Below are 25,413 nucleotides of genomic sequence, written 5' to 3'. Positions count from 1 at the left end.
TAGGCTGTGCTTTGATATATCAGTCAGTCAGTTTCTCCTTTTATATATTTAGATAAATTCAAATCGTAATAACTCTATTCTCCGTTCGCAGGCTACGTGGTAATGTACGCGATAACCCGCAGCGGGGCCGCGGCGGGCACCGAGGAGTGGACCGCGGTGGCCGTGCCGGGCGAGCGGGCCCGGGCCAGGGTGGACCGCCTGCGGCCGCGGACCACCTACAGCTTCAAGATACAGGCGCGGAACAGCAAGGGGCTCGGCCCCTTCACACCCGCGCACACCTACACCACTGCTATGGGTGAGCGTCGGACCATCTAATATACTGCGGCACGCTGGGTGGTGAGGATGGTATCCCGACGTGCCGGCAGAGTAGAGGAATGATGGGTGATGACGATGACAAAATAACTTATAAACTTCAGCAGGAACATATACAGTTAATAATAACACTTCACAAACAAATTCAGAATTAGAGAGCTCGGTGAGAGTTAAACAGTATAATATTTTTATGTTGTTCTTATGAAGGTCGGGGATGCAATGAGTCAAAAGAGTGTAAAATGAAAGGAAATGCGGGAATGGAATGAGAATTTCGTAATTTAAAATGATTGACGGTCAGAACGAAAGGCCAGTATGTGCAGAGTTTGTACTCTGCTACAATACTATTGCTATGGACATAGAATAGTCAAAATCAAAATATTTTATTTGCTTTAAACAATACATCAAACATATGACCGATATTGGGACGTCCTAGTAATAGGTATCAGAGGGTATTTGAACAGAAACACAGAAATAAGTTAAAAAAATAACTGTCTGTTTATTCGATTCTAAGTTGCTTAGTCAACCGCTCGTTCAAGACTGCCCGCCAACGCATTTCCTCCTTTCCACCGCGCCGCCATGATGGATTTGGTGGGGATGGAAATACGATGTCTGACATTTTCATACTTTTATAATAAGTACTTACAGCAATAAAATAGGTTTATACTTTTTATATATTCGAAAATAGAAGTACATTTTATAGTTATTGGGAAATCATTTTATAATCATCTTACACTAGTAAGCCTCATGTAAAGATCAGTGTCGGGAAGCTCCGCTCTTCCTAATTGCTATTACAATTTTGATAGTACTTATACGTATATGTATTTATTTCTTTTAACGATACTAATTATAATTTTAGAGAAATACTTATGAGATAACGTGTGTGTATGTGTGTTCTACGTATAGAACGGCAACTCTCCGCTCCCCACCAGCGGCTGAGCTAGGTTTACCTCACCCCCTCGGTCTTACTTTAGTCTTCAATTGTATGGCGTCAGACGTCACACACACAGATGCGCGTGTACGATAACGTCAATGTGTAGTGTCTGTGTAAAACGAGGTGGTTTGTATGAAGTGTCCGGGGTGTGCTATGGGTGTAGAAACACTTACCACTGCTTTGGGTGAGCTTTGGCCATATACATTTCTGTTATGCATGAAGTGTTGGACCACCTACACCGATGCTGAGGATGAGTTGTTTTTGGTGAGTCCAGATTGGGAATCACTAGTGTTTGAATGGGTAATAACTATAGTGTTTTAAGAAAAAATAGTTGTAACTTTTTTCATAATTGTAATACAAGATTTCTGAATGTCTCAATTCTCATTTATTCATTGCATTCCATGTAGTACAATGGGGTGTTACATAGGCATAGGAACTATAACATGGACCCTGTAGGGCACAGCAACGTCGACGGGAAGAGAGGGAGTGTGTATTAAAATGAAAAGTTATCATGTGCACGCCGCTTGCCCCCAGAGAGCGGCGAGGGCGGCGGGCTGGCCAGCGCCACGTCGGCGTGGCTGTGGGCGTCGGCGGGCGGCGCCTGCGCCGTGCTGGCGCTGGCGGCCGCGCTGGCGCTGTCGCTGTGCTGTCGCCGCGCGGCGCCGCCGCTGTCGCCCGACACCAGGTGACCCGCCGCCGGCTGTGATATAAGGCCCATGTGATAGGGGGCGTAATACGTGTTTGTTAGAGGAATGTAATATCGGGCATTGAAACCGCTATCTTTATTTCGCAAGCCGATATATTGTGTACTGAGTCACGTGATCACATCTACTAAACGTGATCGCTATTGGAGATGATGATGATGAACATACTGTGATGATGATGTATACTGTACCATACAGGGTGTTAGTGACATCGTAACGAATACTGAGAGGGATGATTCAGACCATGATTCTGAGTTAATATCAAGTGGAATTTTCCGTCGCAAAATTCATGTTTTTTTTTTTAGCTTTTTTAATTATTTTTAATTCTATACTTTTGCGATCGAAAATTCCACTTGATATTAACTCAGAATACTAATAATAAGTGGAATTTCCTGTCGGAAAATTTATGATTTTTTTTGTTTTTAATTATTTTCCGTTCCATACTTTTGCGACGGAAAAATCCACTTGGTATCAACTCAGAATCATGGCCTGAAACATCCCTCAAAGTTTTCGTTACGATGTCACTAACACCCTGTATATACGAACAACTTGTTCTATTTTTTTTTTTTGCCAAATGTGTTAACGTAACGTTCTTGCCCGCCCCAGCACGTACCAGAAATCGTCGGCATCAGCGGCCATCAAGCCCCCGGACCTGTGGATCCACCACGACCAGATGGAGCTCAAACACATGGACAAGAGCCTGCACAGCTCCAACAGTAAGAGTACGCACCATACTATCTGACTCACTCTCTCTTTTGTTGTGGAAGCGAGATCGCGTAACGTTGCCTAAACAACACCACAAAAAAACATACAAAAACATACACATAAAACAGAAACAAAACACAAGATTTAAAGTGTTTAGCTCTTAAATATTAACTCGGGAGTATAGTGTTAATAATACTTTAATATTTATTATCTAAAAGCGCATGTACCCTTATTTTAAATTAGTGTCGGAGAGCGTGTGTGAATTAATATAATCGAGTGGGTATACGTGTGGGGGGTTAGTGTGTGTGTCTGTAAGGTTGTGAGAGAGAGTGTGTAGTGTGTGCGTGAGGGGGTGTAGTGAGTGTGTCTGCTTTAGTATAATAAATAAATGGAATTTCCATACTTCACGGGGCTTAATTTATAATTTTTGGGTTCTATGCAACAAAAGTTGCGGTACGGCTCACCTATCACGTTGGTGTAACAGAAAGCTCGGTGACGTGTGGGTACTTAGTTCGTCTTGCGATGGATGTACCTTTGGGCACCTTATATGTAACATGTCCCCCCCCCCAGTGTCGGGCAGCGTGGAGGGCGGCGCGCTGATGTCGTCGACGCTGACGCTGTCCCGCGGCGCCGACTACGAGCCGGCGCGCCACGCGGCGCCGCCCGCCACGCTGGAGCGGCGGCACGTCGTGCCCACATACGTCGGTCAGTGGCGCTGGCTTACCTTACTCTTTTTTTTATCATTTATTCATCATCATCAATTTAAGAGCCACGCTCTTGTCGGTGTAGTATTTTCCATTCCAGTCTATCAAAGGTCAATTGCTTTGCTCGGGTGCAATGCTGAGGAAAAAATGAAATTATTTACGACAACACATATATTTAATGGATTTTAAAGAGTTAAGCGTACATAGGGATAGAAAAAAGCGACTTTGTTTTATACTATGTAGCGATTCAAAGTAACAATAAACATTCTACAATCGAAACGTCGTCTCATAAAACTATCGACAGGTTTTTCGCGTGACCAGCTTGCAATGTGCTAACCGAATAACGGAAGTATCAGCAGAAACTGCAAGTTGTCTTTAATTACTTGTATCTCTGCCCATCCCATTAGGGATTACAGGCGTGAGTTTATGTATGTATTAAAATAGATATGAGCATGGTTTTTGTTCTATTCTGCCTTATTTATAGTTTTTTTCATTACTTTCCCTTTATTCTGTTATAATTTGACACGCATGACTATATTTCCTATTTATTTTTTAAGTTATTTTGTTTGTTTATTTTTTATTTGGTTTGGTTACGTGCGCGGTGTAGAGTGCGGCGGGTCGTGCAGTAGCGCGGACACGTGCTTGCTGCGCGCGTCGCCCGCCTGCTCACCCCACAGGGAGTATACACGTGAGATTTAACCCAGTTATTATTTTTATTTGGTTTAAGTTTGTTTTTAATTGGTTTATGGCTATTTTCTATTATTTTGTCTTATTTTATTGTTCGCAAAGATTGAATTTCCTGCCAGGTCCTGAGAATAGCAACATACCTCCGGAACGCATTTCTCGGGAATGCAGGTTTCCTCACGATGATTTACTTCACTCCTGAGCGATTGGTAAACATTGAAGGTCCAAACATGAATTCGAAAACAAATTCGAAAAACAGTTGTTAGAATGCTTGCCTCTCACTTTGAGGTCGCAGGTTCGAATCCAGCGCAGGCCTAACCTCACACATGTGACCTAAACTCTATGGGGCTGGTTTTCCCTTCGCGGGTTGGAAGGTCAGACAGGCAGTCGCTTCTGTAAGAAACCGGACCTGTCAAATCGTCAGGTTAAGTTACCGGACCCTGTGAAAAACGGGATAACGCTAGGGGTATGATTGGTTTAGGCCCGAGTCGGGATTCGAACCTGTAACCTCACAGTGAGAGTCGAGCGTTCCTTCTACTGGGCTACCACCGCTGGAAAGATTTCGTTCAATATTACAAGTGATCCTCATAATTGCAGCGATGACCGGCGTGGGCAGCATGAGCAGCATGGGCGGCATGGGCATGGCGGGGATGGCGGGCAACATGGGCACGCTGGGCAGCGCCGGCTGCACCTCCACGTGCGAGCGGCGCCAGTACCGGCCCATGCATCCCGACCAGGTGAGGGAACGACCTCCGTTGTCCGGAGAGCGTTGGGCTCACGATCCAGAGGTCCTCGGTTCTAATCTCCAGCGGCTCTAAAGTGGGTACATGATATTGCTCATGACTGTACATAAATCACTTGGAGAGCCCTGGTTTGGTTATTGAGATTGATTAGCCGTAACCAACCCGCAATGGAGCAGCGTGGTGGAGTATGTTCCATATCCACTTCGGTTGATTGAAGCCTGTGCCCAGCTGCCCTGTTATATTTGTGTACCGAGTGAGAGCTCCCCATATGTCCGGGCCCGTGGTGACCCCTCGTGTGTTGCAGAGCACGCCGCTGTTGGCGGGCGTGGCGCCGCTGGCGTCGCCGGTGTCGTCGCTGGCGTCGCTGCACCACCACCAGCACCACCCGCCGCACCCGCCGCCCGCGCCCTGTGAGTCTCCACTGTTGTAACAATATGTACTGATCTGTCGTATGCGGCCAGGATAGCAGCCTCCTAGTGGCCCCGCTTTGGGCGCCAGTATCGCCGTCCGTGTCTAGCACCCGCCACCTGCGCCCTGTGAGTCGCCACTGTTATACGTACAATACGCGATGATTCATCGTCTGCGGCCTGGGGGATGGGATAACTCCTGCCTCCGAAATCTATCGATCAGGGACGTTAAAAAAACCAAATTGAAGCTATTCATATATGAAAGCAATATTGCTTTTGTGAATTGCTTCAATATGGCCTTAACCCCGTAGAACCCCGCCCCGACTCTCAGAAAAGGTATGGATTTATAAAATATGAAGTAAATGAAATGTTTATAAAAAGAGATACTGGCGAATGGCTATATTGCTGCTCAGCGATAAGGTCGCCGATTGAACATCTGCTGGCTCTTTGTAATTGAAATGAACATTTAATAATAATTTATGTCAAAAAATACTACGAAAAAAACATCTTCAAGTGTTCGTGTGCTTGAAAAAATCTTAATAAACAGTAAATGAAATTATATTTTTATGTGTATTTTTTCCAGGCGGGTCGGGCTCGTGCCCGCTGGGCGCAGCATGCGGCGGCCTGGGCGGTGTGGGCGGCCTGGGCGGCGTGGGCACATTGGGCGGGGTCAGCGTGGGCAGCGCGCCCACGTCTGGCGGCAGCGACGTGTACGCGTGCGCGGCGCGGGAGCGGGGGCAGTACGTGGCGTATGAGCCGCTCGGACACTATACACAGTCAGTACTCTTTTGCTGTAACATATTTACTTACAAAATTACACAATTTTAGGTCTTTTTAGGGATTTCCATTTTTGTGGCAACTTTTCTTTCACTTTACCTATACAAAGAAAAAGCCTCAAAATAGACCCCTGCGGAACGCCCTTTTCTATAATAGAACCAAAAAAAGTCCTATTATTTATTTTCACATTTTGTATTCTAGCATTTATATATTAATTTAATAAACTGATAGCTCCATTATTTAATCCATAATGCTTTAATTTTGAAAACTGAGTCTCGTGTTCAACGCAGTCGAACGCCTTAGAGAAGTCGCATGATCTACAATTGGCATACTTAATGGTGATTGTTTCCCCCGCCAGCCGGGACTCGGGCGGCAGCTCGACGGGCGGCGGGTCGGAGCCGGCGGCGGGCGCGGGGGCCGGCGCGGGGGGCTCGCTGCCGCGCCGCAACACCGCGCTGCTGTCCTTCAGCGACACCTCCGACCACTCCACGCCCACACACTCGCACCGTACGTACACGCGACACAATGGGTCGCAATTAAATGGAAGATAGCTCACCTCAAATCCTGAGGGTTGTATGACAAGTATTTTTGTTTAGTTTGGCGTGATTTTATGTATGTATGTACGTTGACTTGTATGTTGAAACACTGTTCATTCAATTTTTTTAATGCTGTAGCTACATTAATGACATTTTCTGCATCGAATCTTTGGAAGTACCATGTATGATCGCAACTGACATCGCATACTGTATTGATCGGTGTTAATCAATAACCGGTACGGTATCCTGCTGTGGGGTCATGCTGCAGATGTCGACAGCATATTTGTTCTGCAAAAGCGAGACATTCAGGTGATTTACAAATTGGAATCCAAGACGTCAGTTAGAAATAAATATAAAGAAATTAGCATTTTAACTTTGGCATCACAACTACATATAAAAATGAGCTTGGGTATTACAAATCAAATCCGTGGATGTTCACTGAGTTTATTGTTATTCTTGATTTTTTTACAAAGTTGTTCACCACCCCACCCCCTCTCTTCCCCTCTAATGCCATCTCACTCGCACACGATCTGTACCGTTCATCCTACATTATGTGTCATCTCGGTGCAGGCAGCGTCCGCGAGTCGTCCCCGTACAAGAAGAGCGCCAACTCGTCCCCCGGACACCTGCCCAACCGGCTGCAGCTCGGTGAGTACACCAGCAATCACGGAGTACGAGAAAGAGGAGTGGGTGTGATGTGCACCTCTGCCTACCTGCCTGATACAGGTGTGTTGCCATGTTGTTTTGGGCGGAAGGCAAGAGGGAAACCACTGCCCTATTTTCTCTAAAAAAGTAGCATGGAGAGTTTTTCGGAAAATGCTGCACCGATAAGACGCGTAGATAAGAAGACGCGTCTACTGTCGATGTGGTCTGTCCGTGTATAACCAGTACAATGTTGCAGGCGGTCCGGTGGCGCACTGTTCGGAGGAGCTGGAGCCGCTGACGCCCTCGCGGTCCACCGAGCGGCTGCAGCGGGAGATGCAGAACTTAGAGGGACTCATGAAGGACCTCTCCGCCATCACGCAGCAGCAGTTCCACTGCTAGCCACCACCACGGAGACAGGAGGAGTCCCTGGTAACTGCCACCAGGGAGACATCACTCCCACAGGAGGAAGCTTTGATATACAAGTGCAGTAGGAAACTACAAAGGTTTTAAAGTTACTGAATTATTGATCGATTTCACCAAAAGCCCGAAAAAACGGTAACACGGGTCAGGTGTGGACAAAGTATTTTTTTTTACGTGTTTCCCTACCGGGAGTCGCACCAAAATCGTGTCGGTCAACTGCTGGACCACGGATGTACCACGACTCAGTGGTAAATCCTAATAATATTAACCAGGTGCCTGTTATCAAAAGTCAGATATTAACGATTATTGAAAAACAACTCAGACTTTTAACCTCTCATATGCCGAGATACCAGACACAATAGATTTTACATTGTGTCTGGTCGAGATCCGCGTTCCGGCGTTCGAAAGATTAAAACACATCATTGGTAAATCTTAGGATATACCGTACTTTGGGCATTTATAGTAACATATAGATTAAAGGAAGTCGCACTTTTGACTCGTTTCTTTACGAATTCGTCTCGTGTGAAACAATCTGAAACTTTCAAGGACTGTGGAGACGCGCACACCGGGTGCAAGATGGCCGTTAAAAGATCCCCGCCCGCGACTTCGGTTATCGCCTGTGACATGTTTATTACTCCTATGTTCTTTCCTAAGGTCTAATCTATCTCTATACCAAATTTCATCGAAATCAGTATAGTAGATTTGCTATATAGTGTACTAGACGGACAGAGTTACTTTCGCATTATATAATATTAGTAGGAACTGTTCATAACATTCGAATTCGTACGAAAACGCATCACAAGGTCGAGCTGCCTTATGGAACACTTCAAGACATATTGGTGAAAACGAGCTTAATACTCGTGCTAATAAATAAACAAAGCATAGAAAATATCCAGTCAAGGCTAGGTAAATATCTCGCCATTGCGACTAATTGAATTTAAATATTATCGATTGAACGCACTTCGTGATTAATAACCACTCGATAAGCGGTGTAGTGTCTTTCTTTGAGATAATTCAATCGAAGTTTGTGGAATTATCAAACTCAAGTACCAACAACTTATGAACAATGATATTTTTACAAAGTAAGTGCCATCTTCTTCGACAAGACTTTATGTACGCGGCCCAATCTTAGCCTACTCACGTTATGTTTAGAATACTTTAAACGAATAGGTGTATTACGATATTAAAATATGTATGAAGGCACAACCACACTCATTGGCATCTGTTTGTCCGGCCAAATAGTGAACGCCAACTTTGACTAAAATCGATCAGAACTTTACACATACCTACGCTCACGCCATACAAAAGCTACTCTTACCGTGTGCCGTCTAAGGCTGCGTTTCCATTGAACCGGAGCTGGGCGGAGAATGAATTGCCGTAGATGGCATTAACTACTTGGCCGGACAAATGGGGAGCGTTGAGGGCTCTCACCCGGTACATAGTTTAAGACAACAGCCCTGAGGGTGCTCAGTTGGGCGCGAACGACGCACTGAGCCAAGATGTGGGTCGATAGCGATAAGCGCTGAATGAGGGAAATCATCGAGCACACCGGCGGGGTCGATATAAAGGGTGTAAAGTCCACGCCAGCCATATGTATGTATGTATGTATAATGAATCATTTTTTTTTTTGACGTGACTTATTGTAGATTTGCTGCAGATGGCATTAACTACTTGGCCGGACAAATGGGGAGCGCTGAAGGCTCTCACCCGGATAATGAATCATAGAACATTGATGTAAGTGAGTGTGGTCGAGCCTTCAGCTTCCTTCAAGAAAAGACATTTTAAGACTTAACCAGATCTCAGACACATCACATTGGAGTGACTTATTATTTATAATGCATTTATGTAGTTGAAATGTTATACAATGTTTGTTTCGCTTGGTTCAAGCACAACGCAATGACAAGAGGTCTGCTCAAAATTATTCTTATGAGGACATAGAATACATAGATACGATAATAATATAATATCGGGAATTGAAAATAAATCTATTTCTTGTTAACTTTCTTGTAATTATAAAATTAATTGTTTATTAAAACAATAATGCGTCGACTTTTAAATAAAATTAAAAAATCCACTAAATATGTCAACAATTGGGTAGTTTCTTAGGTCAAATATAAATTGGAAAATTCTGATTATTAAATAAAGACAGATCTAAATGTGACAAAAACGTTTTATCTTTTCTATTTAACTTATTTGTGAATTTTAATAAAGAAAAATGTAATAAAAAGTGCGACACTTTGTCGCGTTTTTCTATAACGTCACAGTGTGCTTTTTCATACAAATTCCATAGTAATTTCGTGTTTGGACGTTTAGTAACAAGTAACTGATTTGACTAGTTGGAAACTACTCTAATACTTGTAACCTAGTCGAACACAGTATTATACATGTGGACCCAACTTTAGACGGTTTTAACGAAAATATTATAAACAATTAATTTCTAGACTATTTCCTATAACCGCATTTTTTCTTATACTATTTTTATATTATTATTTACTATATAATTTTGTATGGATTTTTTGCGTAGGTTGGGTTTTGTTACAGTCGATATTAAGGAGTTCCCACACAGTTTATAACTTATATAACAAGTTATATTGCTGGTGTGGGAGCACCATTATACCGGCTGGCCCCTTCGCGGTTGTCACTGCCTTTTTTCGACTACCCTTTATATCCTATATTAATTATAGTTAATGTACTATACATTTGTGATGCGTATACCTATACATATAGCTAGTGTATATAGTCAGTAACTAATTAATACTAATTTTAAGGTTATTTTTATAGTTTTAATAATGTGAAGTCATATAAGTAATAATTATTTAATTTTTTGCCGAAATCTTTTTAAATATTCTTCATTGTAAATTGGCAACACTGTAATTTGAATTTTTAAACACAAGTGTTGCTATAAAAGACTTAATGTAAAAAATAACTCGAATTTAAAACGAATAAACATGAATTTACATAAAGAATTCATGCACTATTACTAGTAAACACATAGCTTGACTACGATAAGTATTGCGAACATGAATGTTACTTCAACTATTAAGAGTGAATTGGTTAAGGTCAAGCTATATTATGTACCTTGAGAAGTTATTGATGTTCTTTATACTAAATTCAACTTTAAAAATTTTGATAAACTTGTAACTTTTGTACATTTATAAATGTCGTATCTGAAGCCATCGAATGAAGTAACGATAGTGTTACGTCGCACTTATTTATTATATTCGAACAATTACTACATTAATAATGTAAATACTTTATGATACTAACTAGTATTAACTAAGTGCGCTAGGTAAGTTTTTGAAGTTATACTATTTTGTATCTGTCGAGTTTTGGAACCTCAAAAAAAGTAATTGAAGATCAAATCTTTATCGAAATGCGTTTCTGATGCATTGACATTTCATTTCGATGTTACCATTCTACTAGACCAATTTTGATAAAGTTTTCTTGAGGTTCCAACTGTCAAGCGATCCTCCCGTTACCCACATACTTGCCCCGTGTAAATAAACCTTTATCATAGTTTTTATCTTAATTCAATGTAAGTAGATAATTATTTTATCTTGATACAATTGATCGAATCTTCCGTTTTTCACTTCCATTATTATATAGCGCCATCTACCGTACAAAATGATTCAAATAAGATACTATTAATGCACAGATTATAAAACCTAATTAGTCTGTTTAAATACAATTAATATGTAGGTACATACATAAGCTCACGCCCGTGATCCTTAACGGGGTGGGCAGAGTCACAAAGGAGTAATCACAAGATACGAAGTCTTTTTGGGTTGACTATACAGGGTGTTAGTGACATTGTAACGAAAACTTTAAGGGATGGTTGAGACCATGATACTGAGTCGATATCAAGTGGAATTTCCTGTCTTTTTAGTGTTAAAATTCCGTTTGATATCAATTCATAATCATAGTCTGAATCACTCATCAAAGTTTTCCTTACGATGCCACTAGCACGCTGTATTTATTACGATAACCACTTTATAATCTGTGAATTTTATCGTCTTATGTACAACTGTTGCTCAATCACGACGCCTGAGGGATATTACATGATTGTCACAAGATTATATTTAATTGTTACCGAATCTTCGGCCAGTGTGAAGGAATTGATTTTATTTTGCATTTGTAATGAAATCCACGGGGGTTTAAACCCGGTGCTTGGGTACAAACCCATAAGAGGCGCTTGCGTGGTGTTTACTACACTGTCTCTGTGGTCTCGAAGTATCAGCATTTTAGTAATAAAGTGACTCCGGCGCATGCGTAGATGTAAGTAAGGGAACGTTAGACTGATTTCGTGTATGGTTTAAATTATAAATTATTATTTAAATGGATTTTTTAAATTATTTTTTCGTTTTGTTCGTTACGAATGAGTGATGAAGTCGTATGTAAAAATATTCGCCCCATTATACAGGGTGTTAGTGACATCGTAACAAATACTCAGAGGGATGATTCAGACCATGATTCTGAGTTAATATCAAGTGGAATTTTCCGTCGTTTTATTATATAAAACATAACTAAATATAGCATCGCGCATGTACCCCGAAGAGGTAAGCAGAGGTGTGTATACAGGGTGTTAGTGACATCGTAACGAATACTCAGGGGGATTCAGACCACGATTCTGAGTTAATATCAAGTGGAATTTTCCGTCTCAAAATTCATGTTTTTTTTTTAATTAATTTCAATTCTATACTCTCAGTATTCTTTACGATGTCCCTTACAAGCCGTGCAAGTACATACTCAAAGTTTTCATTACGATGTCACTAACACCCTGTATACATAAGTCATCACTCATTCATAACTAAAACATAATGGGAGTCACTGTCCCGCGGAGCGTGACCCAACTATCAACAAGACTGTTCTGGATATCGGTTTGTGTAATTATTTTAGATATTATTTGTGTAGTGGGAAGGTGTTGCACGCGGGCTCTCTTCATAATGGCGGGTACTATAGTAGCAGGATATACGAAGAAATTGGTAGAACATTATTATAATGCACAAAAATTACACTTTGAAGCATTTCATCTCATCAATATTGCAATTTGCGCATATAGAAGTAACTGTGCATTGCCAAGCAATATTGCTTTTTTTAGATGAATTGCTTCAATGTGGCCTAGCCAATCTGGAAATGTTTGTCAAGATTTTTTTACTGGTTAACGTGTAACTCGCCTCGCAGATGATGATGCAAGATCATTTGGACGGGTTATGTATACATAGAAACATTTTGCAACTTGGCTAAGGCCCTCTGGTGTGGAATATGCACTCTCTGTGTTTGTATGGCTCGTGTATGGAGACAGCCCCGCGTGCAGCGGTGGATCGATGTTCCGACGGCAGGTGTCGCCATTCTGTACAATTGCAGTAAACTTGGATTATTTATTGAAACGAGTATTTTATTTATTTGGAAACCCGTATTACGGAGTATGCTCCCCCCCTCCGGTTGAGGGGAAGCCTGTGTCCAGCTGTGAGACGTATAATATAGCTGTTTTGGTGTTTGTTATTCCTCTCTTGCACTGTGAGGTGGCAGGTTTGAACCCCAACACAAACCTAAATCAATGATTTCCGAATTTGTTTAAGGAAAAATGAGTTTCGGAGGTATGCGACTTAACTGTATTGGGCTGGTTTTCCCTTCGCGGGTTGGCAGGTCAGACAGGCAGTCGCTTCTGTACAAAAACGGACCTCTCATCTTCTGGTTAGGCAAGCGGGTCCTGTGAACACGGGATAACGCTAGGGAGATTGTTGTTACTTATATTTTAAAGTTTACCATGTTTTAATTATTTTTAGGACTTTTGCAACATTACCTGGCATTTTGGGCAGAAAGTTCGGCTTACCATCTGGAGGTCTTGGGTTCGATTCCCAGAATCCCAGCATACTTATCGCAATTGTAGATATCAAAGTTAGGATAACATCACATCTCCGCTTTGATGGAGTCCCTAAAGACAAAAAAATATTATACTTACTAGATTTTTTTGTAACGCGAGTTATTGTAGATTTGCCGCAGATGGCATTAACTACTTGGCCGCACAAATGGGGAGCGCTAAGGGCTCTCACTCGGACTACTAGTATGTCATATATATAATATTTCAGTCAGTCTGTAGTTAAAAGGGTATATCAAATGAAATGACAGTACAGTTTCAATTTGGTTGTATTTCAGTCAATAACATGCAGTCTACTTATACTAATCAAACTTTCGATTTACAGGTGTAAACTTCAAAGTTACTTGTATTGCCATGCGAATAGGCAGATTTTGACTCTACACCACACCGAAGATTCTCCATACAAAAATCTCGTTTCAGACGCTCCACAGGTGCAGTGTTTGTCGCCTTACCACGTGCGTGGGAGGGAGACAGTCTGCGTGCGCTCCCTTCTTACGACGTGCCTCCGTCCTTCACTCCTTACGTCGTGCACTGTGTCACTAAAGTGCAAAAGGGTGAGGTAAACCAATCTCGTATCGGTGCGGGGCGGAGTGTGCCTTGGAGCAGTATTGTCTTTTTTATACCTTACACTTATACGTATACTAATAAATGGACAAATATGCTTATATCTACATACAACATTAACATCACAAGTTTTCAATGTTATCATAATAATACTTAAAATCTTTAAATAAATATTAAAAAGAAAATGATCACACATCCAAACCCACATTTCGGAGGCACGTCCTAGCCTGTTTTCCCTTCTAGTTGGAAGGTCAGACAGGCAGTCGCTTCTGTGAAAAGATGGATTAGTCAAATCTTCAGGTTAGGTAAGATCCCGTGAAGGGATAATGCTAGGGAGATCATCAAACGACAGCCAGCAAGAGTCATTCTAGATTGTGGTATTATATGGGTTGGCGCGGGTTGGTTTATGAACCCTTTGGCATGGCAAATGTGGTACCTTCGCGGTTGGTGGTGTCGTTTGGGTAGACAGTGGTGTCACAGGAGGTTGTGGCTCCTTGAGGGTCGTGTAGAACCTCTTAATCCAGCCATTAGAAGGTTTCACAAAAGGTTCTGTCTTTATCCGGGCTCGTGGTATGATTTCAGGTTGTGTTATGCCCGTTGCCGGGTGCGATTCCGTCAGGATGGTCGACGAGGTTGGTACTGAAGGTTCTTCCAAGGTTGATGACGTTTGGGTTGTCAGTTGTGGAGCTTCGGGAGAAGTCGGTGCTGAGCTTTGTGCTAGAGACTGCACAGACTGTACTATAGGAGACCACGATGCTTGTGGAGGGTCTACTGCGTCTACTGAAGGATCCTTTTTTGGAAATTGTGGTGGAAGTGGTGGGGGTTTGACATCTGGTGGCGATTCCAGTGGGGCTGTGTCGGGTATTATGGACGGTTTGACATCTGATAATGCTACAGGTTGACTAGATACTGACTTAGAAGGTGATACCCACGGGCGGAATGGCAGACGAGTATTGTCTAACGGTTGTATTTTCGGCTTTGACAGAATGTCTGTTTTAGATGGCTTCAGATCTACTATATTTGCTGCTATTTGCGCGGGTTCCGTAATATCACTGCTGGGTTGTATCAACTTTCGGTTATCGTCGGGTTGTTTCAATTTACCGTTAGACTGCATTGGGTTACTAGTTTTTTTGACTATTACATTTTTGTGCTGCTGGTTGCGAGTGTTCAACCCGACGGTGAGCGGCAACGACTCGGTCGCAGTGCTGGGCTCCATCGCCAGACTATGCGAGGCGTTATGTTTGGCTGGTTGCTGAGCCAATGCTGTCTGTTTGGTTGGTTGCTGAGCCAATGTCGTCTGTTTGGGTGGTTGCTGCTGGGCCAATTCTACCTGTTTGGTTGATAAGTCGGGTATTGGATTCTTTTGCTTCGTACTGATGAACGCTCTCGCAGATATAGTACGCAGTATTGGTGATTTCACTTTCTTAGATGAATGTTTGCATGGTTCATTCTGTTTCGTTGGTGTATCGGGTGTGGGGTCCCTTTGCTTTGTACTGACGAAAGATCTTGCTGATATGGCACGCGTCGTTGGCAGTTTCAGTTTCTCTGATGAACTGTTTTTAAATGGTTCATTCTGTTTGGTTAGAGGATCCTGTCTGACTGGTTGTTTCTGTTTGAATAGTTGCTTCTCTTTTGTACTATTTTGTTGAGTTTTACTTTTTTCTGGCTTCGCATATGACGGCAGCTGTTTGGTAGGTGATGTGGCCTGTTGATGAGAAGAACTTACTTTGATAAAAAATAAAGGGAAAAATGTTATTTTTTACATTATATTTATAACTAAAAAGTGGCCTTTTAAGTTGCAGTGAAGCAGTGTGGTTCAGTATACTGCATACTCAAGTTGATTGAGGGGAAGTCTGTGCCCAGCAGTGGGACGTATACAGAGTATGTTACACATCATAACATAAGCTCACGACTATATCCCAATTGGGGTAGTCACCGAAAGATAGATGAATACACACATACACATAAAGAGGTACATCCATCGCAAGTTGGACTAAGTAGGTAGCCACACACAAGTTAGACCAACATGATAGGTGGTGAGCCATATCGCCTTCTATAACGGTTGAGCTGTGTTACTGAAAACTGCACTTATGATAATTTAACAACTCATTGGCCCCGATTCCTGCAAACATCGCCTAATTTTATTTTAAGTTATATCCGTCATTTTCATATCCGTCGAAAAGGAAAGGGACGGATGATTCACAGCTCTTAATTTTAGGAAGAATGAGTAAATGAATGAATAACCCGGGCGAATCAAAAGGTACGTCGCTGGAATGCAATCCGTTTGACGTGCTGTCTACTTAACTGTGTCGGGTTATTGACGGATGTAAAATTTTTAGACGGTTGGTTTAGATTTGTGCTTAAAATTTACATGTGTTCCATAAATTTTATGCTTGTCGATTACCCGTCCCTTTCCTTTTCGGCGGATAAGAAAATGACAAATATAACTAAAAATAAAATTAGATGGTATTTACAGAAATTAGCACCCGACTACTATTATTGTTCAGAAACTACGTTATTTGTTTGTTATTTCACCTGGATGTCGATTGGTGCCGCGAGGTGGAAGTACTTCCGATGCAGGCTCCTCTGCCGCAGCCACTCCTGGTAATCATTCGCCAGGCCAACGGGCTTCGCCTCCGCCTCAGGAGGCTTCACGGGGGTGGAGGTGGCGGGGCGTGCGTGGATGGGGGGGCGCCCTCTCCTCTTTGGTGAGTCTTTGGAGTCCTCTGTGAGTGGGGAGGTTATAGGCGATTCTCGTGCGGAGCCTACAGGTTATTAAGATAAATTAAAATTGTAAAAAGTTTGAAGTAAGTAGTAATGGCAAATTAATAAATCAACGTCAATAAAATAGTTTAAAAATAATGCCTTCAGGACCAGATTTATGTGATTAATTCTGTATGTGGAAATGTGATACTCACGCGCAGGAGTGGACGCAGGCGCAGAGGACGCTTTTGTCGGTGTACCCTGAACAGGATTTGTACAATATTATAAAATATAGTAATTTTATAAAGTTTATGCTGAGTTTAACAATAGATTATTATTTATTTATTTATTTAGATATCCAACAGCATTAACAATAGATTATTATATTTTTATTTATTTTTTTATTGGAAGACTAACGGCTAACGATATAAAATACTTCATAAACTGCCTATATACGTCCCACTGCTGGGCACAGGCCTCCCCTCAATCAACCGGAGCGTGGTGGAGTATGCTCCATACCCCCTCCGGTTGATAAAATACTTACATCATAACAATTATCAAATGCTCACAATAGCCAGCAGCAGGGTAAAAACTTATCAGGAATATAAAAAAATCGCTGTGATCATATTTTTAACCACCGATTTTTACAAATAGGAAGTAATTATTATTCGTGATAGGTGTATTATATTATATAGTAGATGTGGCTGCATTGTAACCAGGGAGTCTATACGTACGTCGGAGCCGCCTCTCGGGGCGTACACGGCGTGTATCATGCGCCTGAGGGCGGCGGCGGCCGCGCGCATGCGCTGCGCCCCCGCCGCGCCCCCCGCGCCGCCCCGCAGCGCCCCGCCGCAGCAGCACGTGCACGCCGCCCCCGCCTCGTGGCTCCAGCTGCACCACACACGTATACGGTTACGACAGGTTGGCGTAATCTTGACTGTTCTTCAGGGTTGTGAGGTGGATCATCAACCTCACCAAACTTGGTGTCAGGGTTACTATTGAACCACCAAAGGCCCCTGACATGGCTCATGTAACGACTACTTACTTAGATCAGCAAGTAGTAACCGTGATTAACGGAGAAGCACGGATCATCTTACTTTTGGACACTCGGGTGATCAGCCTGTAATGTCCTAAACAAACCAAGGCTCGCAAAGTGATTTTTGTGATATGTCACTGGAGCTCGTACCCTGGAACTCCGGATCGTAAGCCAAACTGTATGTATACATGTGACCTAACCTGTATTGGGCTGGTTTTCCTTTCGCGGGTTGGAAGGTCAGACAGGCAGTCGCTTCTGTAAAGTGGGACCTGTCAAATCTTCAGGTCAGGTAAGCGTCTTTGTTTACCCGTGGCTCTGCCCACCCCATGAGGCATTACGGGCGTGAGTGTATGTACCTGTGCAGGTCGACGATGGGCGCCGTCTCCCCCCTGCGCCGCGCGAGGCGCTGCCTGGCCGCGTTGTACGCGAGGTGGCGCCGTGCTGCGCAGCAGAGCTCGCCTGCTGCACCGGCCTGCGGCAGCGGCAGGGCCTGGGTGTACGTACACGCAAATTACAAATATAACGTAATGTGATTAGAAAGACAGTATAGTATATCGCTTAGCGCGAAAGACTGACTTAATATCAAGTGGATTTTTTCATTGAAAATAATAAAAAAAACCATTAATTTTGCGATAGAATATTCCACTTGATTTTAAATCAGAATCATGGTCTGTCATGCGTACGACGTCACTAGCGCCCTGTATACGTGAAAACCGGAGGTGGTATGGAGCATACTCCACCATGCTGCTCCACTGCGTGTTGGCAACTCATAATATACGTACATACATACATAAACTCACGCCTATTTCCCACCGCGGTGAGCAGAGACTATAGAATTCCATTTGCTTCGATCCTGTCACACTTCTCTTGCTTCCTCCACATTCATCAATCGCTTCATACACGCACGCCGGTTCAGAGTAGATCGTATTAAACCTTTTCTAAGAACATCTCCAATTTGGTCGATGTAAGTCATAATATACGTCAGTACTGTTTATTGGTTGATAAATTACTAAATGTAATGAACTGATTTTACCTTCAACTCCTTGAGTATGTCTTCAAACATCTCCTCAGTCAATGACATTTCCTCATTCTCTTTGGCAGAGTCTGAATACGCTGGACAGAAACATATATAATGAAAAATATTACTTAAAGTAAGTTAATAGTTTTTTTTTTATATATATTATAGACACTGTGGTATAGTTCTGTGGTACACCGATACCGGACTTGCACTAGTGATACTATCACGTTGGTCTAACAGTAAGCTCGGTGAGGCGTGGGGACTCTGTTCATCTTGTGATGGACACTTTAGGACTCTGTCGCACTAACATATATTTGACATTTAGTGAGACTTACAGTTCAATTTGTCAAAAAAGTTAATGTGACATGGTACCAAAGTGTATACATGTATACATATTACAGATCCAGGGGGGGGTCCCTTGGCGCCAGGTTGGGTCATGGGTGGCCACTGCAATTTTATCCAATTCTCTACGGAGATAGGTCGTCTGTGACCTGGTGAACCCCTGCGGTATAAAAGCTGGATCTTATGTTTAAGCTTATGTTTTTTTTTTTATTATTATTATACAAAAGGTCTTCCACCAGTCAATCTGAGAGGGTCATAAAAAACATTATCTCGTGCTGTTTGTAAGGTCTATAAACATTAGCTTTGATGTCCGAGATATCATAACCTATATTAGGCACAGAGGTATTAGGCTACAACGTCCCTTACTCAGGTGAGACTGTGGTCAAACGGCAACCTTTATAAATTAAAAAAAAACCCTACTTAGGTATTAGAGTACACACAGTGAAGGACCGTTCCCGTGAGAACATTCGCGGCAGTAAAAAGGCGCACTAAGTTATGTAAAAAAAGCTTTATCACCCAGCCTAGGCCGATAGGAGCAAAGTACAAGAACAATTAAAAAAAAAAACAGCCAGTGTCGTGTTACTATTAAAGAGTTTTTACAACAGGACAAGTACAACAGTTAGCGCTTTTTGACGTTCATAAAGCGCTGACTTTGTAAGCCAATTTTCAAGAATATTTTTTTTTTAATATTCCCACATTCACATACGTTCAGTTGGCTCGGCCATTATACGCCGTGTTAGTGACATCGTAACGAAAACTTTGCGGGTGATTCAGACCATGATGCTGAGTTGGTGAAGTGGAATTTTCCGTCGCAAAAGTATGGAACTGAAAATAATAAAAGCAACATATTTTTATGGATTTTCCGAGAGGAAATTCCACTTGATATCAACTCAGAATAATGGTCTGAATCAATCCCCTCAGTATTCGTTACGATGTCACTAACACCCTGTATATACGGCACCAACTATCACTTTTGATCTAACAGAAAGCTCTTTGACGTGTGGGTACTTAGTTCATCTTGCGATGGATGTACCTCTGGCTACCCCATTGAGGTATAATCGTGAGCTTATGTTGAACATTTCCGGGAACGGCATATCACTGAGTACACAGGTCACAATATACCTGATGGCGCGACCTCTGGCAGCCTGACGAGGCGCACATGCGCGTCTGCGCACAGATGCATCAGATGCGCGTTTTTGCGCACAAACCGTGCGTCCAATCCGAGCTGCGAGACGTCCACGTCACGAGATTTGACGTCATCGCAGTCACCCACCACACCACTCGCAGTCTGTCTCACCACTCCACTATCAACAATAGTATCCACAGCAATTGGTTTCACAAATTCATCAGGTTTTTTAGCTTTTGGCGATTTCAATTCTTCAGTATCATGTTTAACTCGATTCAGCTCCCGAGCTTGTAGTACTGTGTTCACGTCTACTTCATCAGTGTCTACTTTGAACTCAACAACGATAGCTTCTTCGTGTTTCAATGCATCTTCGAATTTGTTTAGGTTTGGTTTGTTGTCTGTTTCTGTATCTAATTGAGACGAGTCGTCAATTTCATTGAAAGTAAGTTCTAATTTAATATCTGTTGTTGGAGGTTCTGTTTTAATAACAACTTTATCCAATTTATCGCTACCTATATCTTTGTCTTGAGTTTTTCGTCTCTTATCGGAATTTGTATTTTCATTTTCGACTGTTCTAGCTTTGCTTTTTGTTGCTATGTTAATTTTAATAGGTTTACTTTCAAAAGTGCCAGCTGGGTTGCCATTTGCAGACGTTTCTGTTTGAGCGTTGACGTCCTGTGGTTCAGTTTTTATATTGTTAATTTCAGTATATTCAATCTTAATAGTACCAACTTGAGCTTCATTCTGATTTATAATATTCTGAGTTGTATCACTTCGAAAGTCAACATTTTCAGGCGGATGAGTAAAGTCATTTTGTTGTAGAATAAAGTCTTTCACGTCATTTTCATCTTCACTGATCATGATTATCGTCTGCCCAGCCGGCGGGTCCGAGGTTTCTAGCACTAAAATACTGTCGTCCTCATCATCAGACGGCCCCGCCAGGTCTATTGTCTCTACAGCCTGCTCGACTAGAATGAGGTCGTCTTCATCATCGCTGTCTGTAAGTAAATTTAAACAAGATTGAAATACTGGTATTTTTTTAATGATTTTTGTAATTCAAATGAACGGTCAGTATTTTCTATAACATATTTTAAAGTGCTTTTTGAAAGTGCCGAATCGTAGCTGGCCGCCAGCGCGTCAGCATCACATCCAAGTATTTTTGTACTCGGCAGCAACTTGACAATCCTACGACTATGATGACTATAGTAACATAATTAATTATGTATCAATGATTCATAGATAGGTACTAATATTAAGTTTGGTTGTCAGTTGGTGATTAGTAGGTCTGCCCTAGTACGGTCACGAGCATTAATATGTATACACTTTGGTACTATGACACATTAACTTTTTTGACAAATTGAACTGTAAGTCTCACTAAATGTTATGTTAGTGCGACAGAGTCCTAAAGTGGGTACATTACATTGCTCATGACTGTACACACGTCAGGCGTGTGGGTGTGTGTGGGTGTGTTTGTGTGTGTAGGGTGGTGGGTGAGTGCGCTACGTACGTGCGTGTGCGCCGCCGTGCTGGTTGGTGGTGTCGTCGCGGTACTCCTCGCGGTCCTCAGCGTCCATCGCCTGCAGGTACTCGCTTAGCTGATCACACGACAAACATCAGTTATAAGTGTGGCGTATAACAGAAACATTTTTTCTTCCAAATGACAAACAACAATACTGTATCACGCCTATATCACCGACGAGGTAGGCAGAGGTGTATAGTATATACCACCCACTCGTCGCCAGCTATGTTTGAAGTCCCATAGGGGGCGACTCGAGTCTACTGCCATTAACCGGGCACAAATCCTGGTTTTTTTTTTGACGTGACTTATTGTAGATTTGCCGCAGATGGCATTAACTACTTGGCCGGACAAATGGGGAGCGCTGAAGGCTCTCACCCGGTACAACGTTTAAGACAACAGGCCTGAGGGTGCCCAGTTGGGCGCGAACCTCGGCTCAGGGCGTCGTCTGAGAGGAAAAATATTTGAAAGAATTAATCGACCCTAGTGGGTCGATAGCCATAAGCGCTGAATGAGGGAAAACAAATCCTGGAAACCACGTGATATCAATCATCTATGATCCAAACATGATTTCAAACTCATAAAGTCGAATTCAGTGGTTTTTTTTTATTATTTTTTTATTTATGAGAACCCTCGGTAGTGGCTACGTTGGTTGTAAGTGGACCAACGCGGGCTCTGCCTACCCCAAAGGGGAGATAGGCGTGATGTTATGTATGTTGGTAGTATACAGACCGGCGGCGCGTGTATGGCGCCCTGCGCGACCAGCTGCCGCCACAGCTGCTGCTGCCTCACCAGCGTCGGGTACCTGCGGCACATGCAACACTGTACAGTCGTAAGCAATATAATGTACCCACTATAGACCCTGTCGCACTAACATATTTGACGTTTAGTGAGACTTACAGTTCAATTTGTCAAAAAAGACATGGTACGTGACATGGTATGTGACATGGTACCAAAGTGTATACATATTAATGCTCGTGACCGTACTAAATAAAACAAGTTAATTGTGCCAGCTAATTATACCTTCACTCACCCGTGCTTAGGGAAACTCACAAAGAGAAAATTGAAAAAAATCTGACACGGACGGGACTTGACCCCGCAGCTCTTGTCAAGCCGGGACGAGCGGGTTAACCATTACACTACCGGGTCCTCCTCCTATCCATGCGAAATTCTTCTATCGTCATTAACCCGACGCCGGGGCTAAGTAATACATAATTTTAAGGAATTCGTCCCCTAAGGGTGTAAATTTTAAACTATCTGCAAGTGTGCACCATGCATAAACTTATTTCACCCTGAGGTTGCCTGGCAGAAATTGCTGTATAGCAATAAGGCCGCCTATAGTGTTTATGTTTATTCGTATGTTTATATCCTTTGTATATGTCGTTGTGGAATAAAGTATTATTGATTGATTGATTGCGCCCGCAGCGATCAAACATACACACGTAGATATCATGCGCCGCTCCTATTGGCCTGAATAAAATTCGCACCTGGCGCATATTTTAGAAACCGGTTAGTTAGCTTCGTTCGTTCTTACCTCGTTAAAATATTTGAAAATGTAACGTAGTAACCAAAAAATCTTACAGATGTCGCTAATAACTGACGCCAATACGCACCAACACTGACGCGAGCACGGCTTTTTGTTTTCCCCTCCCGAATGTTATGACAAGAAAGCAATTGATACCAAAATGCAACTGTCAAGGAGCCTGTACCTGTAGGCCAGGTGCCGCAGCAGCGGCGGCGGCGCGCGGCCGCGGCGCCGGCTGTAGGCGGCCAGCGCGCGCCGCGCCGCCGCCAGCAGCTCGTGCCAGCGCCGCTGCAGCACCACCAGCGAGCTGGCGCGGCCTCTGCGGCACACCACGCCCCACAACAACACATTAGCATGCACCTTCGCGAATGTTCCATCATCAACAATAGGCGATCATTCTACACAGACAATTCCTGGAGAATTTAAAAAAAAATGGCTGAGCATGCAAAATATTTTTATTTTAAATCGCTATAAAAAAATATATTTTTTTTTGTTCATCATGGTCTATAAAGTATTTATCAAGAAATGTAGCGGGGCGTTTTAACTTTTTCTATCAAAAACATTTAATTTCCATACAAATATTTTCATCCCCTAAAGGGATGAATTTTAAAAACTTCTTATCTAACTAAAATAATTAGTTTTATTTATTATATTATGTTATCGAGTTCAACAAACGATGGTGGTGGGATAAACATTACAGTAAGATAAATGCATGCACAGTCTTTCGCTGCAAATGAATAGGTAACATTCGACATACTTGCTGGTGTAGTCGGTCAAGGCGGCGCGCCACCACACCTCGGTGGTCCCGGGCGCGTGCAGCTGGTACTGCTGCACCAGCGAGAACAGCTCCGTCAGCGTCGACAGCTGCGAGTACTCCCGCAGGCTGTCCTGCTCGCACACACACACCGCGTCACTGCCTCGCCGTCCCGTGTGAGTGTATGTGTCATGTGTAGTGTACTGTGTAGCGGGCTCACCTCGGTGACCAGCTGGTCGTCCCCGTAGAGCAGCGCGAGGTCTATGGCCAGCCAGTCGGCGGCCCGCAGCTCGGCGCCGGCGCAGGCCGCAGCCAGCTGGTCCCCGCACGACTGCAGCAGCCGCAGCTTCTCCATGGCCACGCCGCGCACGCTGCCCCTGAGGACGGCGCTGGTCAGTAGCTGTCACGCGTGTGCCATGGTTAGGCGTGTGCCATGAGCCTCACCAGAGCTGCTTGAGCCGCGCGCGGCTGTAGTCGTGTGTGGCGGCCACCGACTCCAGCGCCGCGTCCCACTGCAGCCCGCCGCGCAGCGCCGTGTACAGCCCCGACAGCACACGGCGCACCTCGTCGCGCCGCTCCTGAACATCCTAGAGAAGGAGAAGTATTGCGGTAACGATCTCTGTGGTCCAGTGGTTGAGCGTTGGGCTCACGATCCGGAGGCATATCACAAAAATTACTTCGTGGTCCCTAGTTTGGTTAGGACATTACTGGCTGCTCACCAGATTGTCCAAAAGTAAGATGGTCCGTGCTTCGGAAAGCACGTTAGGCCGTTGGTCCCGGTTACTACTTACTGATGTAAGTAAGAAGTCGTTACATGAGCCATGTCAGGGGCCTTTGGCGGCTCAATACTCTGACACCAGGGTTGATGAGGTTGGTACTCCAACCTCTCAACCCACACGATTGTCGAAGAAGATTGCGGTAGTCAGAGGTACCTACATCCATCGTAAGATGAACTAAGTACCCACACCGGATCGGAGCAAATGGAATTGCTTAGTCTCTGTTTACGCTGGTAGTAAATAGGCGTGCGTGTATGTATGTATGAATGAATGTAGGGCACTGACGTGGTTCCTCTGCGCGAAGTGCGCCAGCACGGCGGGCGCCCTCTGCAGCCGCGTGTCGGCGCGACGCAGCCAGCGCGGCGCATGCGCCAGCAGCGAGCGTGACGTCACGCGCGCCCCGCCCGCGGCCGCCCGCATGCCCGCGCGGTACAGCTGACACACACACACCAACTCGTTTACTCCCAATATAGACTATACAACTAGCTTAACAGCTGGTAAACACCAGCGTGGACTTCGGATGACAAATATAGCACATAGGTATAATGTAGCTTTCTACGGGTAAAAAAAAATTCGAAGTCAGTTCCAAACAAACCTAGAATCAAAA

General features: G+C 43.4%; 2 protein-coding genes across 2 annotated transcripts in view; one reads left to right on the top strand and one right to left on the bottom strand.

Moving 5' to 3' along the window:
* Nucleotides 1-12,949, top strand: part of LOC126378321 (neogenin) — a 49,584-nt gene extending 36,635 nt beyond the window's left edge. Inside the window, exons 22-32 of the mRNA XM_050026513.1 lie at nt 92-295; nt 1,778-1,928; nt 2,554-2,669; nt 3,223-3,357; nt 3,964-4,044; nt 4,638-4,777; nt 5,088-5,193; nt 5,774-5,966; nt 6,326-6,474; nt 7,074-7,151; nt 7,405-12,949. Coding sequence (XP_049882470.1) covers nt 92-295; nt 1,778-1,928; nt 2,554-2,669; nt 3,223-3,357; nt 3,964-4,044; nt 4,638-4,777; nt 5,088-5,193; nt 5,774-5,966; nt 6,326-6,474; nt 7,074-7,151; nt 7,405-7,547 — 1,496 coding nt within the window. The 3' untranslated portion in view covers nt 7,548-12,949. The remainder of the gene's footprint in view (nt 1-91; nt 296-1,777; nt 1,929-2,553; nt 2,670-3,222; nt 3,358-3,963; nt 4,045-4,637; nt 4,778-5,087; nt 5,194-5,773; nt 5,967-6,325; nt 6,475-7,073; nt 7,152-7,404) is intronic.
* Nucleotides 12,950-13,699: 750 nt separating this feature from the next.
* Nucleotides 13,700-25,226, bottom strand: LOC126378320 (uncharacterized). Its single transcript, XM_050026512.1, has 14 exons — nt 25,092-25,226; nt 24,475-24,617; nt 24,251-24,407; nt 24,034-24,164; nt 23,461-23,595; nt 22,484-22,556; nt 21,743-21,830; nt 20,232-21,233; nt 18,783-18,862; nt 18,106-18,239; nt 17,448-17,604; nt 16,929-16,974; nt 16,546-16,775; nt 13,700-15,715 (listed from the first exon to the last, which is right to left on the bottom strand). Exons 1-14 carry the CDS (start codon nt 25,224-25,226, stop codon nt 14,378-14,380), a joined length of 3,849 nt encoding a protein of 1,282 aa, XP_049882469.1. The 3' UTR covers nt 13,700-14,377.
* Nucleotides 25,227-25,413: the final 187 nt, after the last annotated feature.

The sequence above is a fragment of the Pectinophora gossypiella genome, chromosome 26, assembly GCF_024362695.1.
Source record: "Pectinophora gossypiella chromosome 26, ilPecGoss1.1, whole genome shotgun sequence".
NCBI classification, from domain to species: Eukaryota; Metazoa; Arthropoda; class Insecta; order Lepidoptera; family Gelechiidae; genus Pectinophora; species Pectinophora gossypiella.
The sequence above is the reverse complement of the archived record's forward strand: the minus strand, read 5'-3'. Positions and strand labels throughout refer to the sequence as shown.